General features: G+C 35.8%; 1 protein-coding gene across 1 annotated transcript in view; it reads left to right on the forward strand.

Annotated features, from left to right (window-relative positions):
- The window catches only part of LOC117172902 (protein unc-79 homolog), a 1,455,529-nt gene that overhangs the window by 955,946 nt on the left and 480,644 nt on the right, over positions 1-18,939 (forward strand). Inside the window, exon 17 of the mRNA XM_033361197.1 lies at positions 4,447-4,576. Within this exon, the coding sequence (XP_033217088.1) occupies positions 4,447-4,576 (130 nt within the window). The remainder of the gene's footprint in view (positions 1-4,446; positions 4,577-18,939) is intronic.

An 18,939-nucleotide genomic window follows, 5' to 3' on the forward strand; every position in this document is an offset into this window, starting at 1 on the left:
AGACGTACGAAGCGGATTATGAGAATGTGCCGGATCAGAGAGTTTCATTTTCAAATTGACACTAAACTTGAAAATCAGAAGTTTTGTGGTTCGATTCCCAATGGAGTGAAGATGGAGTAGGATCTTCTTTTCAAGAAATAATTTTAATTTAAAAATATTTTTTGCCATCTAGTCTTATTAAGACGTTAAGCATGTTCTGTTATTGAAGATTCTTAACTTGATCGATATTGTGTAGATTTTCTGCCTTCATGGTTTGTAGGGTTGATCTACTGTCGGTAAGGTACAATCTCTGATGATATAGTAGATAAATTAAAAAATTTTAAATAATTACTTGTGCCATTAACACCTAGCTAAAAATAAGCGTTATGTTCTTGAATTAATAGTTCTTATTATGATCCCTCTAATAGCTTAATTGGAAAAGCACCTGACCGGAAATTAGAAGTTTTGTGGTTCGATTCCCAATGAAGTGAAGATGGAGTAGGATCTTTTTTCAAGAAATAATTTTAATTTAAAAATATTATTTTCCACCTAGTGTTATTAAGACGTTAAGCATTTTCTGTTATTGAAGATTCTTAACTTGATCGATATTGTGTAGATTTTCTGCCTCCATGGTTTGTAGGTTTGATCTACTGTCGGTAAGGTACAATCTCTAATGATATAGCAGATAAATTAAAAAATTTTAAATAATTACTTGTGCCATTAACACCTAGCTAAAAATTAGCGTTATGTTCTTGAAGTAAGAGTTCTTATTTTGATCCCACTAATAGCTTAATTTGAAAAGCACCTGACTGGAAATCAGAAGTTTTGTGGTTCGATTCCCAATGGAGTGAAGATGGAGTAGGATCTTTTTTCAAGAAATAATTTTAATGTAAAAATATTATTTTCCATCTAGTCATATTAAGACGTTAAGCATTTTCTGTTATTGAAGATTCTTAACTTGATCGATATTGAGTAGATTTTCTGCCTTCATGTTTCGGAGGGTTGATCTACTTTCGGTAAGGTACAATCTCGGATGATATAGCAGATAAATTAAAAAATTTTAAGTAATTACTAAACTCTAAATAACACAGCCACACAAAAAAAAGTGTGCGGATCTGGTAACAAGATACACGTATTCCTATGGATTTTGGGGCGCTGAATTCAAATTCGGTATCAAAAGTCACCCATCACGTCATGGTTGAGCCATAACCTCAAAAAATGACGGAAAATCATGCACTGAGGCAAATAAATTTCAACATAATGCCAGTGATGCAAATTTTCACTTTAAAAACATGTCGACCACTGTGAAGGATTAACTCTTGCCTAATATCAACTTATTTAACATAACTTTACCCAACAGAACCTGATCTCACCTAACCTGAATTAACAGAAATTTATTGAACTACAAGTAAAGCTCTGGAAGCCTATTTTCCCAGTAGCAAATGTGTGCTACATCGAATGGGTCAACTTGAGCCTAACCTAGAAATAAATCTAACCTAACCTAACCTAACCTAACCTCACGAAACACAATTAAACTGATTGTGTTTTCCCGTTGTGTTTGCGGTACCGTTTCATTCAGCTTCGGCTTAACCTACATAGAGGTTTAACCTATCCTAATCTAACAAAACCTGACCTAACCTAACCGATTACGCTGGCAACCCTGTTCTTGCGTACTTTCATATTTTGACATTAATAGCAGTAAATGTCTGGAGTTTCGTAACCGCTTGTTGCTAGCATTATTCGCCTGTGTCTGTAACTAGGGCACCTCCACGTGGTGACGGTGGGCAACGGATCCACATTGGCTGAGTCCCTGGGTAATCGGCGTTCATGCCGTCATGGCAGACAAAGGTAAAAAGTGTATTACGAAGTAGGAAAAAGCCCAGTATCGGCGTCTGGTCAGAGTGGGAAAGTGGGCTCTCCGACGTCGTCATCATGCAACCGTAGGTCTTCATCAATGGATCACTTGGTTGGTGTAGAATCTCATGCTACAAGGAAAAATACCGCAAGTACTCTACACCAACCACATGGAAAAAACCGGTTATTGCGAAGGACTGCTACTTTTGCATGAATTCCGTCAAAGGGTTCAACGCCAAAAATAAAAATAACATTTCGTACATTAATGTGTGCACAGTCACAAGAGCAATTGAAATCAATAAAAATGCACGCCAGACTGATTTAAGCGCTTTAGAAGATGATAGAAAGAAAGTTGAAAGTCAACGTCATGGAGACGGTAGTGAAACCAGTGATCGAACAGAAAATAGTTCTAATGATTCCGATGAAAATGACGAAAAAGATGACGAATATGGCGTGCATAAAATGAAATTGAAGGTTCCAATATTAGTGTCGCAACTAGAACTGAATAATTTTATTAGAGATCTTGGATTACCGAAAGACGGCGCTGAATTTTTCGCTTCATTTTTAAAAAGAAGAAATCTTCTAGAGCCAAAGACAAAAGTTTCATTCTATCGCGACAGGGACAAAGAATTCAGAAAGTTTTTCGTTAAAGACGAAGAGACGTCTTTAGTGTACTGCACTGACGTTAACGGACTAATGAACCACTTGAAGAAAAATGTGTACAGAGACGAAGAATGGCGACTTTCCATTGATTCGTCAAAACGCAGCATTAAGGCTGTTTTACTGCATAACACGAATACTTACGCTCCTATCCCTAAGGCTCACTCAACGGTCATCAAAGAAGAATATAACAATGTTAAAATGCTTCTTGAAAAAGTTAATTACACGAATCACAAATGGCAAATATGTGGTGATCTCAAAATCACAACAATGATATTAGACCAACAATCGGGTTTCACGAGAGAGCCATGCTTTATATGCCTGTGGAATAGCAGAGATCGAGCCAATCGTTACAGCAAAAAACACTGGCCTTTCAGAGATTCATTTAAACCTGGTTCTCATAATATCATCAACCAAAGCCTCGTTGATCCAGAAAAATTTTGCTAGTAAACGCAAATTTCCTCGGTAACAAAAAAAGTCCAGACTACGAGAATATTGTTGGGAAAATGATAAGAAACTACAAAAAGTTAGGCTACTTGATGAATTAAAAACTTCACTTTCTAGATTCTTATCTGGATAAGTTTCTGGAAAATGTTGGTGATTTCAGCGAAGAACAAGGGGAACGTTTTCATCAAGACATAAAAGTGATGGAACAACGATATCAGGGTAGATAAGACGAGATCATGATGGCTGATTTTTGCTGAATGTTGAAAAGCGAAACGAATGTAGGTCTTAAACGTAAGTGTAACCCTTTGCATCGTTCGTTCGAAGAAAAAAGGACACGTTATAGCAGGCAGAAAATAGACTGAAGTAGGTCTATGAATCAATTCAATTACGATAAAAAGCAAGATAAAATGTAAACACGAAAGATAGTATAAATATATCCCTTAAGCTTAAGAAAAGCAGAGAAAAAAATTTTTGAATAAAACTCTTATTCATTTGCATGTTTAAGCTACAGTTCTACATTTTAATTCATACAAACATTGTCAGGTTAATTGAAATGGGGTCAGTTCTACTTGTAGTTCTAAGTTTCTTCAAATGAGTAATGTGCGTCTAAATTTTTAACCACCTGTAGTACAATGAAATGAATTTTATCGTGTTACAACGGGAACACTTAAGTTAAGTTGTGTTGCGTTAAGCAAAATTTCGTTAGGTTCTGTTAAGTTAGATTCATTTGTAGGTTAAGATCGAGTTAACCTATTAAATATAGTACATATTTAAGACTGAGAACCGCACGCTTACATATCTACACGTGTGGTTGAATTTCATGCAGCTAGGTTAGGTTAGGTCAGGTTTTTTTAGGTTAGGATAGGTTTGACCTCTTTGCAGGTTAAGCCCAAGCTGATTCAAACTGTACCGCAAACACTACGGGACAACACAATCAGTTTAATTGTATTTCTTGATGTTAAGTTAGGTTAGGTTAGGCTAGGTTAGATTTATTTCTAGGTTAGGCTTGAGCTGGCCCATTCGATGTAGCACACATTTGCTACTGGGAAAATATGCTTCCAGAGTTTTACGTGTAGTTCAATAAATTTCTGTTAATTCAGGTAAGGTGAGGTCAGGTTCTGTTGGGAAAGTTATGTTAAATAAGTTGATATCAGGCAAGGGTTGATCCTTCACAGTTGTCGACATGTTTTTGAAGTGAAAATTGGCATCACTGGCATTATTTTGAAATTTATTTGCCACAGTGCATGATTTTTCGTCATTTTTTGAGGTTATGGCTCAAACATGGCGTGATGGGTGATTTTTGATACCGAATTTGAATTCAGCGCCCCAAATCGATAGGAATGCGTGTTACTTGTTACTAGATACGCACACTTTTTTTGTGTGGCTGTGTAATTAGATGTACTGAGATTAAATAATTAGAAATATAATTAACAGTTACAATATGTTGAAGGATTATTCTATGCACTTAATCAGAAACTAAATTATTCATTTGAACTATCATTTCAGTTTTTTGAGCAGATTATGACTGCGACAGTTGAGACAGTTTCGGAACAGTTGGATCTCGCTGCAATAATTCCATCTGAAAGTGTTATATCAGCTTCAGCACGAGCTTTTGCATTATCTGAAACAGACGATGGTGAGTTACTCATATAATATATTAATTTTTTGCTATGCGTGTTTCTAATGCATTTTCTGTAAAATTAGTTCAATAATATTAGTAAGTATTGATATTTTGGGTTTGTTTTGCTCTTGGAATATTTATTGGAATTTCAATAGACCCTGACTTATAAAATTCTATTTGAAAATTTAACTAAAACCAATAAAAGATTTTGTTCTGAAATCGAAGTGGCTCGGAGCGTTTGCCCCGAGTAAAAATGCTTAGGCTTGAGTTAAGCGCGTTTGTGTCTTGACTTCGTCTCCAAAACATCGAAGTCTGGCTGCGTCATAAAACTGAATCGTTACATGGGCCTTCGTATTACTTTAATGGCCATGATAGGTAAAACGGCGTGTGCTTGTCTCAAGTCGAGCCTTGTTTTGGATAAGACGACGGTTACTTGTCAGAAGACGAGCCTTGCCTTGGCTAAGATGGTCAAACCTTTTTCGGCTCATAAATGAGATAAACATTGATGAATAAAAAATGTATGTTTATTAAGTTATTTATTTTTAATTTAAAAATTCAGAATAAAACAACAAACGAACATCATTTTTGGTATCATCGTCAAACAAGTATAATAAAAATGAAAATCCGTAAATAAGTATATATATATATATAATATTGTATAAAAATATACAAGATTATTTAATCATTTACAAAGATTTTCTTTTATGACAATCAGAATTGACCTTTTTGTTAGGACAGGTATATAGTCGAAGTTATATACCGCTTGTGTTGCAGTCATAAAAATTCGACTCAATAGATAAATTTATGGCTTGAAGACATAGAAACTTGTCTCCAAGGCATAAATTGAAGTCTGGCTGTGTCTCAAAATTGAGGCATGCTGAAGTCGAACTTTTTAACTTCAGCATGTATTGATTGGCGGTAATTTTAGTTGAACTCAAGTCGTAGCATTTTTATTTGTGTGAACATCTGAACAGCTTCTGAAAGAAATTGTCATGCGGAAATTTGATTGTTTATCGACGCTCGAGAAGGTGTTTCAACACTGGAATACCTCCGAGTTCCTAGATTGCCAAAAAAAATTCCGGAAACATCTGCATGATTTATCCACCTGGTGTGGAATTCATTTTTCCCTCTCATCGAGTTATGTTATGCCCAGCAATACTCCTGAAGAAGGAAGCCGACGAACTAACATCTCTGTGACCAGAAACTATTTAACTTAAAATGACTGAAGGGACTCCTAGCTGTTGTTAGACCATGTGCATTACGATTAAATGTAGCGCGCGCAGCCGAACGATAATCGGAGATGCCACCCTACAGCGAAGCCCTTAGAAATGTAATAGTAAAGAGAAAATGTTAAGAATTGAGATATAGTGTGATGCAAATATGTGAAAAATAATGTTCAATGAAATTATTTAAAGTGCATAAAAATAAATAGTCTATAAATAAAAGTATACTATATATGCCAGGATTTGCCTAAAAGATGTCAATTGAATTATTTTTTAGTAAATCATTTGAACTATTGAAATTAGGAAAATTTACTTTAGAGGAATTATATTCTTTCGCAACTATTGATATTGAATCAGATAATACCCACTCATAATCGCTGCTGAATTGGTCTCAGAAAAAAATTGCGCATTAAAAACTCATTTTCTCTTTCAAAAGTAAGCCTAACCAATCGTTGGTAATCTGGAATTCCAGTGACGGATACGAAATTTACAAGTTCTCAAACCCCAGTTAAAAGCAAGTGAATAAATGTTTTCTGAGTTATTGTTTGTAACGCTGTCACTATTCAAACTAAAAAAATTAGTCTTAAGGTAGAATGTGCATCGCTTGCACCTCACAACATATACCTAATATTTCATGATCCTTGGAATTGGCTCATCGCTACCTGAGTGGATAATAAATCAAAATAATAAATCAAAATAATAAATCAGTTTTTGATCAGAAGTATATATTTATACATTGCTTCTATTTTCCCGTCACAAATTGGCAATCCAATCCAGATATAAATGAAAACGACTAAGCTACTAAGGTTGCCAGCTAAATCGAACCTGTTCGATGTTTCTGATAGAATGTACAATGATTTCAGCATAGAGGAACCTGCACAGTGACAAATTAAGGTTTCTTTACAAGAATGTATGCAACTTCAACGGAAATATATTGTAGGGATTCCTGCTTAGGATCCAATGTAGGAATATACAAATGTTCACATATAGTTCAAACTAGAAACAAACGCAAATAAAGTTATATTTTAGTCTTTGCACGAAGACTCTAAGTTCTCGAAAGCCTAAATGTCTGACAGTTGGATCTTGTCAAGATTCCTCCACTTTAGAAATGATCAGGCGTTTATAAGAAATTTAGTACAGTGGGATACAACAGTTATGATGGAGACATGGCTTGATGAAAATGACTGGGAAGCAATAAGGAAGAGGTTATAAAGAGGTTACAAATGGCAGATTGGAAATTCAAACTGCAAGAATAAGAATCTAAATCAATATGAGAAATGATGATGCAAGTAAGGAATAAATGTATTACATGGAAGAATAAGAGAGAGATTAAGAACAATAATGAGGATTAATAGTAGAAAAGGTAGAGATGGAAGGAGAAAGGTAAAAGATAGTGAATGTATAGTCAAAGGTTCAATTTAGAGATGAAGGAGATTCCGAAAGTAAGGAAATGGAGAGGAGAGCGCGGAAGAAAATACAGACATAATACTGGATGAAGAGGGAAATAAATGGTTGCAGAGCTTGAAGGAGATGGGATGGTTTATCTTAAATAGAGATATATTGGTAAATAATATACATGATTAAGAGGAGAAAAGTGCACGGTAAGTTTATTACGTGATAGTGGACAATAACGTTAGAGAGAAGGTCAAGAAACTATAGGAAGGGGATTATATATATATATTCGGATTAATTTTTCATGACCTTGACATAATTACGAGAAAAAGTGATGACAATATGGATAAACATGAAGAAAAGGTAAAAACAGCACGAAGAGAGGATTGGTCAATTTAAGGAAGAAAACAGTTTGAAGAAAAAGTCTCGAATATGTAAGTGGGAGAGGAAAATGTAAAAGAACAGATGGAAATATTGATAGCAGAAATAAAAAGAGGATTAGAGTGCACAAGCAAAAAACAGTAAGGGGAGGAGGAATTTATATTAAGGAAGAAGGTCGGAAAAAAATAAGAAATCGGAGAAAAAGAAAAGTAGTGGAGAAGAATATATAAGGAATAAGAAGGGTTATGCTGAGTTGTGCGATCAAACGACGAAGGAGGAAAATGAAGGGCTTAAAGAAGAGGTGCAAAGGCTAGGGCGGAAAAATCAGACCGAATTAGATGGGGTTTATAGGGTACAACCTATAACAGGGTTCCCATCCAGCCCCTTAACCCTCCCATCGCGAGGTCTATTGTTTCGGCCGAGTCGAGCGCTGGTGGCACAGTCTTTTTCAACAAGATGCGAGGATCGCACTGCGATCCCTACACAGTACCCACCATCGCGATACACTAGAAAGAGAAAGAGAGACACTAGAAAAAGCAACTGAAAGGAAACACCATGCAGAACTACATATTAAGGGGCGCCGTCATCTTTCTTGATTGAAGATTGAACAGTTTGATTGAAAATTCATCACTTGTGGAAACTGAAACAATTTCTTTTATAAATTAATTTTGATTTGTTACTAATTTCTTTTTTCTGATGGACAACACGTGTGTTCTGAATTATCTGAGAAATGAAAGGATTAAAATGGAGAACTCTAAAACGGAGCGGCTCAAAAGGACGGGCACCCTATTTCTAATAGGAATAAGGGTTCCTCTTTCCTATCCTCCATCTCGACACGCACCTTTCGCATTAGTTAATTTTAATCTCCGGTGTTTCACAATAAAACCAAAATAATCCCTTCTGGAACATACAGATATTAAACTCGTCTTCCCCTCGATAGCATTTTGAATATGTGCAGTCTGGTGGTGGCATCAAGGGTTGACAAAGGGCTTTTCTGAACATCTTGTGAGCAACAGGAGAGTACAGTTTAGGCTGCTGGTTCCGAACCCATCCCTTGGCTTACATTTAATTACCAGTCAGTAATTCCTTCATCTCATCGAGTAAAACGAACGACAACCGGCCCAGCCACGGAGCTGACGCCTAAGCAAGAGGTCGATCCACTCTGAGTAGCGCTTAGGCTTGAGCATTAATGCCCGCAATAGGGGAGGGCATGGTTTAATCCCATAAGAGACAAAAAAGTGACAGAATCTGCCAAAAGTTTGCTTTGACTTTAAAACTAGAAAGGTAGAATGGCTTGACGGGCAATTGCCTCGATCGTTTTGTCAGGATACATATTAACTTGTTCTCATGAAAATTGAGGGGTCATAACAACGAATGGGGGGATAACGGGACCCTATGGTTATTCATTTTAATTCAGTTTCCGGCCTGTGTACCGAACATACGCTACAGTTTGATCAAATTTAACCAGGTTTGCCACTTGCGTAGCAAGTTAAAGTGCGACCAGCTGTAGCGCACGCTAAGAGGACTGGCGTTAAAAGATTCGTCCGTCGTACATCGAGTCTGTATTTGCTCCACTGTCACGATTTATATCTTTGGGTCGTTGAGGGAATAAATTTGCTTTACCTTTCATCTTTGATTCTTCATATTTTTCCCCAGCACCTCCCAATTCCTAAAAAGTACGACACTTCAATTCAGGAAGAGCCTTCAGATATTTAGTATGTGGGGTATGTATTGCTAGCTGAAACTGCTGTTGCTCTGCGATCATAGGATCATAATGCTGAAAAGTTAGGCGAATATTCAAGACATTTTCCGCTATAGGTACATCTGAACCATGCATTCTTTTACATCAATCATCCTCGGCTTGCATTTCGAAATTTATTTGCCTATACCTTCGTTTAAAAGCAATGATAAATTTTGCTACGTTTACGATTTAGCACGATAAAACCTGTATCATTGCTTCCCGTTGTAACACAATAAAATTCATTTCATTGTACTACAGGTGGTTAAAAATTTAGACGCACATTACTCATTTGAAGAAACTTAGAACTACAAGTAGAATTGACCCCATTTCAATTAACCTGACAATTTTTATATCAATTAAAATGTAGAACTGTAACTTAAACATGTAAATGAATAAGAGCTCTTATTTATTTGCCTCATTGCATGATTTTTCGTCATCCGGGTGGGTCCCGTGTTCGTCGAGAATGAACCTAACAATCAACCGTAATTAATACTGACATGTAAATTGCAATAGTAACAAAATTATTACCATGCGTAAAATCTGTTTTGCTTCGCTTTTCTACAATAAATATGAAAAGACTAAATTCACACTTATTCAGCACACATTACATTAAATAAATCTCGCTCCTTAACTATTTTCTAATTTGAGCTCGTGCTAGCTATGGGTATAATTGCGGCCTGATATTTAATTTTGACAATTTGGACAATCTAGGAGACGATCTATAAACGAGCGTCTCGTCACCACGTTATACTTTGTTACATTAAAATAATGTTTTGTTGTTGAATTTTTGTTATTTTAAGAGATGAGTATCTAAATTCAATTGAAAAAATTGTGTAGGCATATGTTTTAGTTTTTTCTGGTAGTAGTACGAAAGCTTATGTATAATTAATTCATATTTTCAGAAATGAAATTTCAAATTTGAAAACAAATATAAAGTAAAAATTACTTGAATGTTTCAGTGAAAATATATGTTTAATGTTTTGTTTAGCTGGTGCGAATTGTTTGAATAATTATTACGTGAAAATTTTTAAGTTTTAACGGCTTAAATTAAAGATAAAACTTTAAATATTAAGTAATGTTAATTTGATATCTTTGTTTTAACTTTCCTAGAACCAATCTCTAAAATAAAAATAAATCAGAACTGCATGCTTAACCCCCCCCCCTCCTCATCGAAATAATAACTAAATAATTAATAAAGTAAATAAGAGATGTTAATAATTTTTATTTTAACAATGCCATATTTATCTATTTTTATATATGTTAAACATATATAAAAATTGCATTACTCTTCTATTTTTGCTTTGTTTTGTGTCGTTTTCAATTTGATTCTCCTCTTCTTTCACCTGTTCTTTCTATCCTTCTGTGTTACTTTTGGCCTCTGTAAATACACCACGAAACCATTTTTGTTGTTTAGGCTTTTCAAAAGTTTTCAACTTTTCAGTTTTAGCCAATAACAAAAATGATATAAACATAGATACAGCACGCCCTCAGTGCTGCTACTACTATGGGAGAGTTTACTGCTCACTAGGAAGCACTAGCGAATTTACATGAGTGCCCGCGACAATCAAACTCAAGTGAAGCAAAGTAAAGTTTTTGAAAGAAAATTATAAAAAAGGAGTGGAACTTAATATGAAAAATGGAATCTAGCTTAATAAAAAGTTAAACAACAAAGGCGGAAAGCATTATTGGAAAGGAAAAGGAAAGATTTGACAGAGAGTTAAGGTTTGAACGTCAGTAAAAAATCCACGCTACCTGCTGTTAGTCGAAAGTCACCTTCTATCCAAATCTTTCATTTTCTAGTAGATATACAGGGAGCATTCTGTACCATTTAGTATTAGTGAGTTTCTGTGTATGTGTGTGTGTTTCCGTGTGTATGCGTGTGAGGCACAAGTTCTAAGGTTTTGACGTGCATGTGTATAATTTTTTCATATATAAGATTTGACACTTTTCATATATGATTTCAATAATTACATCTTTTTTACGTTGAAACGGCATAACACTTAGATCTAGAAGATACCGGTCGACACAAGGGCTGACTTCCTGAAGAACTTTCTTGCAGCACAAACCGATAGTATTTTTGACTTTCTTGATATTGCTCTGAAGCTACTATATAATCACCAAACGATGCAGTCATGTGTATATGGACATTTCCGCAGTCGATGCGTTGCTGTTTCTCTTGACAATCAAATTACAGTAAAATGAGGTTGAAGTAACTTTTGAGTAATTTACAATCTTCAGGATTTAGGGTTTCACTTGTACCAGGATGACTGATTTGCAGTTTCACTGGTAAGGTGAGATTTCCGTCTTGTTTAAAGTCAGCAGCGATGACAATTTAATTGTAAATGATGAATTCAGGTTGTATGTGGTCGCATGTAATATTTGATTTCGTGGTATATAAGGCATGATGATGTTAATCTCATTGAAGGTTTTTACAGACTGAGCGATAGTTTTTAAAAATAGCGTACTTTATACATTTTTCTTCTCAATCAATTGAAATGAATTGAAGCGTCCATCCAAATACACCATTTCAAGATTTTCATCCTCACAGCCCTTCTTCAGGTAGAAAACCGGACAATTTGTTTTCAATGATCACTGGCGTTCGGACTCCATATTTAGTTTTAGCTTCCTTATTATCTGTTATTTTGTATCCTTTGTTAGCTTCTAGGTCTGCCGGCTTCTTTGTTGGAAGAAAGTCTTCATTACGAGCGGTTTTGTTCAGGTTTGAAAAATCCATTTCTTATTTTTTACTGCTTGGTATCTTCAATATTCACAGTTTAAACTTTTTTCATTAAAGTTTGTAAATCACTTCGCACTTGTATCACTTGGTTTAGTTTGTGAATGTTATTTAGAAATATGTTTCAGAGATTTTTTAGCTCTTGTTGCCTTTCTTCTTTACAATCTGTGATCTGACAATAAACAGATGACGGAGTAGAGCTAGCCTCCTTTTATAGTCTCTTACCCCCTCTACCGATTTCCGGAGACAATTGCATAATATTGTCTGATATTGCATCATATGATGCAACAATGTTCTAGAAGGTTCTATAGTAAATTATGTTCGATATGTATGGGATATAATTTTTTAACAACGCAAAATGTAATGTGTCATTGAAAATAACTTTGAAGTTATCTGAGAAGCTTATACGTATCAAATCAATAATTAAATGTATTATCTGAAAGGAAGCAATAAATCATCCTTGTTTTTCTCATTTAACCTTGACACATGCATGTGATAACCTTGAAACTTGTTTTTCTCAAATTTTGCCTTCACACAGTTGCGCGATATTATTCTATCACGTCATCAAATCTTCTTAGAATCTTCTATAAGCTTATACGCATTAAACAAATTAAGGCAGGGATTTTTAAATCAAATTAATAATTAAAACAGGATGCCATGCATAACCCTCATATTAAAATTCATCTTTCCACCTGAATCTTTTGCGCATTAAACAAATAAAGGCAGAAATTTTTAGTTTAAAGTATCATCTATCAGGAAGTAATAATCAAAACAGGATGCCTGGCACAAATCCCCATATCGCATGTCACCTGTACACCTGAATCTTTTGCGCATTTAGCGGATGCCTTATCTCGAAGAAAGCAACAAATCATCCTTGTTTTTCTCATTTACCTTTAACACATGCACGTTATAACCTTGAAACTTGCTTTTCGCATATTTGACCTCCGAAAAATTGCGCAATCGTGACGTCATTAGAATTTTCTCAAAGCTTGTGACGTCATTAGAACATTCGAGAAGTCAGCCTTACACGGATACACACAGACACATGCACAGACACTCACTAATGCTAATTGGTCCGGAACGCTCCCTCTATATAGACTTTTTCTCTTAAATAATTTTTTCCAACTTTGCAGTTCATTTTTTATTCAGTTACAGTCCACGTTTAATATTTCATTTTACTCATTTTTTATAACTTTCTTTTGAAAAGATGACTTGGCCTAATTTGAGTTTAAAGTCTGTTCATTGAATCCTGCATTATAGCCTTAACAAAAAAGTCATGCCAGATAATAGCCATACCACATACTCATTATTATTAAAAATGTTTAAATTAGATCTCTAGATAGAGGGAAAAACTTTTTTCGTAACTTTTAAAGCAAATAGTTTTACGAATAAGAAATTTCACACTACACACTTTAAAATCAGAACTTCACAAAGTGTGTCAACTGGCACACAATTTTAGGCCCTGCCTAAGCCATGCCACAAGTTGCAATCGAGGTACAATATCAGAGAAACTCTTTAATTTTCCTTATACTTCTCAAGCAGTATACGAGGTGTGTTCAAAAAGTAAGGTGACTTTTCAATTTTCGCGGGCCAAGTACATTCAAGTTTTAAATTTTTTGTTTTGTTGTGTTGGTACACTCGTCACGATCATATGTTCACAGTTTTGACTATATAGCTCGTGTTGTTTTTCTGGCAGAGGCGTAAAAGGTTAGAAGGGTTTGGTGTGCTCGGCGATTTTCTTCTTTCGAAAATAATGGAGCAAAGAGTTTGCATTAAACTTTGTGTGAAAAATGGAATCCAGTGCTCTAAAACTCTTGAAATGTTGACAGTTGCATACTGTGAGTCTGCTCTGAGTCAGAAAAATGTGTATAAGTGGTACAAGCTGTTCCAAGAAGGCCGAGAGGATTTCGAAGACGAATCTCGCCCTGAACGTCCCAGCACGTCAACAACAGATGAAAACGTTCAAGCAGTGGAAGAAATGGTGTTAAAAAATCGCCGAATTACCATCAGAGTTGTTGCTGAAGATTTTGGCATATAGGTTGGCTCATGCCATACCGTTTGCGAGAGGCGATACGCAAAAAACGTCCGCAACTTTGGAAAAACAATTCGTGGCTTTTGCATCACGATAATGCACCTGCTCATTCATCGTTGCTTGTGAAATATTTTCTGACCAAAAACAGCACCCCAGTCATGCCTCAGCCTCCATATTCACCGGATTTGGCCCCCAGTGACTTTCTTATTTTCCCAAAACTGAAGAGACCCATGAAAGGACATCAATTTTCAAACATTAAGAAGATAAAAACTGCATCGCTGAAAGAACTAAAGGAAATATCACAAAATGATTATCAGAAGTGCTTTGATGATTGGAAAAAGCGTTGGCACAAGTGTATTGTATCTGAGGGGGATTACTTTGAAGGAGAAAACATAAATATTGAGGAATAAATGAATATTTTTTGAGAAAACCATAAAGTCACCTTATTGTTTGAACACACCTCGTATTCTTTTTAAAATTTCAAAATATCTCTACTAAGGATCATTCGAAGAATAATTTAATAAACCTTTTAACGGATTGTTAAAAAACTTTCTCGCTCCTTTTGTGAACGATTAATCATGTTTCTAAGTCAGCAGCGATTTTTAATATCACTTTCGCTGATCGTACTTACATTTCCGACAGTAGTGTTTGTTTAAATTTGTTCTGCAATTAGTGGAAGAGGTCACCAATAAAACAAAATTTCATAAATGAAAGTGAAAATAACAAAAAATTTTAAAAATATAGATGATTTTAATTTTTGGATAAAAATCATATTGTAGTTTAATACATTTTATGTTGTAAACAGCTTAATTAATGATTAGAGCTGATTAATTTCTTTAATACCATTAAATAACGTAAACGTTAAATTTTCCATATATTAAGTAACTTTAATTGAATACATATTTCTGGGGCTGGTCTGTCCCAGCACAGACCATTAATCGTTTATTGTGCAAAAAGTTCTGGTAAAAAAAGGCATGCCAAAGTTGCTACGCCTACCCTATAGCTGCAATATCGCCCCCTGCGACTTTCTTTTATTCCCCAAGATGAAGGTGCACATCAAGGGAACTCATCATCACGTGTTGCGAGTCTTTCTCGGTAGATAAAGTAATACCGAGCCCAGGTCGATGAGGTAGATGGCGGCAGATGAACAACGCAAACGAGATAAACGGGTCGAGTGGAAACTTATGGGAAGTTAAAATGAGTGGGGATAAGGCGGGTTATTGAGGCAAGCTGCGAAAGTAGTGGCGAGAAGTGATATAAGACACCAGTTAGGAGTAAAGGAATCGCGGTAACCGAAGTAGGACTGGAGAGGGGTAACAGGTAAAATAGACACATGAACTTGGGAAAGCTCAACAGAGATAGACAGCTATCGCATATAATAGGATCGATCTGATTTCCTAAAGAATGGTGAAAACGGTCAACTGTGAAAACCAGCGACAGAATTTTTAGTGGTGCGCAAAAATCAGCAGAGAAAAAAAGGAAAGGGAAAGAAGGAAACGAAGATTGAGAGAAAGGTAAAAACAATTTGAAAAGGATAAAAATAAATACGCCGGAAAGAGAGAAGGGTGAGGGAAACTTACTGATGAAGATTCAAGCAATGTTCGCAGGCTTCAGTGATTATATATGTGGAGTGCTGGAGAATATGAAGAGACAATGTGGGAGCTGAAGTATGAGGTACAAAAAACACGAAAGAAATGAAAAGAGTGGAAAGAATTCTGGACAGGTGAAAAAGAAAAAGTCTGGGGAAAATGGAACGAATAGGAAATCAGAAGAGAGAATATGATGAAAATAGGAAAAAGGGAGATGAAAATAATAGAAAAGACTGAATGAATGAAAAAATGAAGGAAGGGACGCAGCGCATGTTTGCAGTGACATTGAAGTGTGAGGAGGAGAGGTTTCAAGTTATGGGCAAAAATAAATTTTTGAAGATGAGCACAGACAGAATAGAAGAAGATCGAAATTGGAAGGAAAGAAGAAGAAAATGGTAAATTCAGCGAGGGGTATCAGCGCAAAAAACGAAAGGTAGCAAGGTCATAATAGGAAAAGATAGAATTCAGGTAAATGGAGAGATGTGGATATGGGGGGAAGAAATAGAAGGATTAAGAAATTGGGAAATAAGGTATGGAAAGGAGAAGGTTATACAACGGGGAAATAAGAATAAAGAAAACGCATTGGTATTTACAAAATAAAAAGTACTAAAGATAAGGATGGGATGAACGGAAGGACATGATGGGTATATGGAGGTGGCATTGTGGAATGTTGCAGGATTAAAAAACAAGAACATGGGTTTCTAGGGGAAATCGACAAAATGAAACACAATAATGATGAGCGAAACATGGGCGGATGAGAAAGAGTAAAGGAGGACGAAAACAATGTTACCGAAGGGTTATGCATGGACGATGCATATGATAAGTATATGACAAATATATGATAAGTATATGATATGTATATGAGAAATTTGACTGCGTTAGGGTCATTTTCTCTAAGGCCGTAACTATGGCAGTGCTCATATCAATTGCCGTAAAGGAACCCGTGTTTGTCGGGGGTATATTGGAGGTTAATCCTGGAGCCTCCCTGCAACGTCGACCAGTAACAGGCAAAGGCACTCAAGGGCCTACAATTTTCTCTCCCTGTGAAAGAAAACTGTAAGTGGCAAAAGTGCCGTTTTCATTGACATATTATGACACACGATACGGATTTCAGCACCAGATGATATTTAGAGATATCTAGCGCATAATGATGCCAATGAGCTTTTGTTTGCTTACAATGCAGGGTGCACTTCAACCTGGAAACACCGTTTCAGATAGCGTAACCAAAAAATCGCTCAAACCAAAATACATTTACTGGCATTATTCAGTTTACTCTTAAAATGCGGCCCTTCATCTCTCTTCAACTCTCTCGCTTTTGCGTTCACAACCAAATAATTCGTAATTCTTAGGTTGATGAATTTTGCTCGCACGTTTTCCTCTTTTTGTATGTTTTATTAGAGGAAGTTTTGAAAGAGCTTTCTCTGGATTAAGCTTAATGGAGATAGGAAAAACTCGAAACCTAAAATTGCCTGCCCAAGGTAGCGCGAGAGAGTTTCCTGAGATTTTTGAATAATAAATGCTACCGTTGAAAACATCTTAATTTTTCATTTGAGTTTTATTAAAAAGGAAAATCGTGTGGCTTTGGTTTTTCTTCGGTTATTTATCTTGTTAGGAATTGAAAACAGAAAAACGGCTACCCGTTAGCTGAACTTGCAATGGAGTTAGTTGATGACTCAATTATTAAAATATAGATGCCTTTCGTTTTTGATCTTTTTGTGTGATTTCAGATGTTCTCGACGTTCTTTGATTTGTTTCCAACCTCTAGGTTTAAGCTTTTATTCAATTTAACGTCAGATATCTTGCATATTTCGACCTTATCGTCACGTTATTTGCAAGTTTTTTTGTTTCATTTGCTTTAAACAAGTAATATAAAACAATTAAACAGGAATCATTCAGGCACTGACCCAAAAGCTTGCCTCCTGAAACTTAGGGGAGGTTTCGACTGGCCGTTCGGCTTGTCTAGACTCCCTGCATATGAAATGAATTTTCTTAATTTTAAATAGTTATGAATAGTTAAATAAACATTGTCTAAATTTTATTTTTCAAGTAATCTATTAACCTTATCCAATTTTTCTATTTAATTAGGAATCAAATAAACCACCTAAAAACCTACCCTCACCTACCCTCACAGGGCCCACCGTAGCAACCCAAATTTTGATTTTGTCGGTAACCCAAATTATGAAATTATCCAGGTACAACATTTGAATTTAGTTCAGGTCTAAAATTTCAATTTTTTCCTGGTTCAAAGTTTTTGTTCCGTCGAGGTCCAAAATCTACTTCTGAACATTTAATTGATCTATTTTTTCGCAATTTGGAATCTTTTAAATTAGCTTCACTGCCTAATTTATATAAGTTTTACAAAAGTATAATTCTGAATACAGCCCAAATGGTCGCAAATGGACGAGACCCGCTTCGTAGATTGATCAGGAAGCACGGAAATGTAGACAACTGAGCGTTTCAAGTGTTTACTCCCAAAGGCTCGGATTAACAAAGCACCGGAGAAAAACTATCACGAACAGGTGCTTGACAAAAAGATGCAGCACACTTTCCACATAAATATGAAGGATCTGTCAATGTCGCATGAACTGATATTTGCTTTTCTTTAATTACCTGGATTGAAATCGGGCACAAAGGATTTCATTTTGATAAAACAAGAAGGTGTCATTTCCACTTTATTAAACCGCCATTTACACTTCGGGTATCTAGTTCACTTTCTATCTAGTAGTCCAACTCATGCGCGAACGACCTACATACAAAGACACCATGCGCACCAAGAGAGCATTATTACCATCTTTGTCACTCATACGGCATTCGACCTAATGCCGCACCCCCAAATGCCTTTGCGTAGTATAGTCAACTTTAGACAACGAGAAGATCCTTATATATTGAAATTTCATATTTCCGATAATTTTTTCTGTTGCGCAGTCAAGGCCTGACATATTTTTCCTCGACTCCGAGACACGAACAATGATCGCTATTGAATTTTTGGCACTAGCTGTAAAAAACATCGTAGCCAAGGAGAATGAAAAGACATAGAGATATATGGATCTTATGAGGGAGTTATGATGGCTATACATACCCTCAATATTCTGTTAAGCTAGTCGTTCTGATCTTCGGTGATTCTTGAGTCGCCTAGCTTTCACTAGTTAATAGCCTAGGAGTCATTTCTGCATGTCAGAAAAATGCTAGGACAGGGAAAGAATGTTGAAGGCCGGGAGCGGGTGCAGTTTTTCAGATTAGCACCCGCTTCTGGCGAAATCCTACAGTTGTCCTTATGACAAACTTT

Source organism: Belonocnema kinseyi, chromosome 5, assembly GCF_010883055.1.
Source record: "Belonocnema kinseyi isolate 2016_QV_RU_SX_M_011 chromosome 5, B_treatae_v1, whole genome shotgun sequence".
Classification (NCBI taxonomy): Eukaryota; Metazoa; Arthropoda; class Insecta; order Hymenoptera; family Cynipidae; genus Belonocnema; species Belonocnema kinseyi.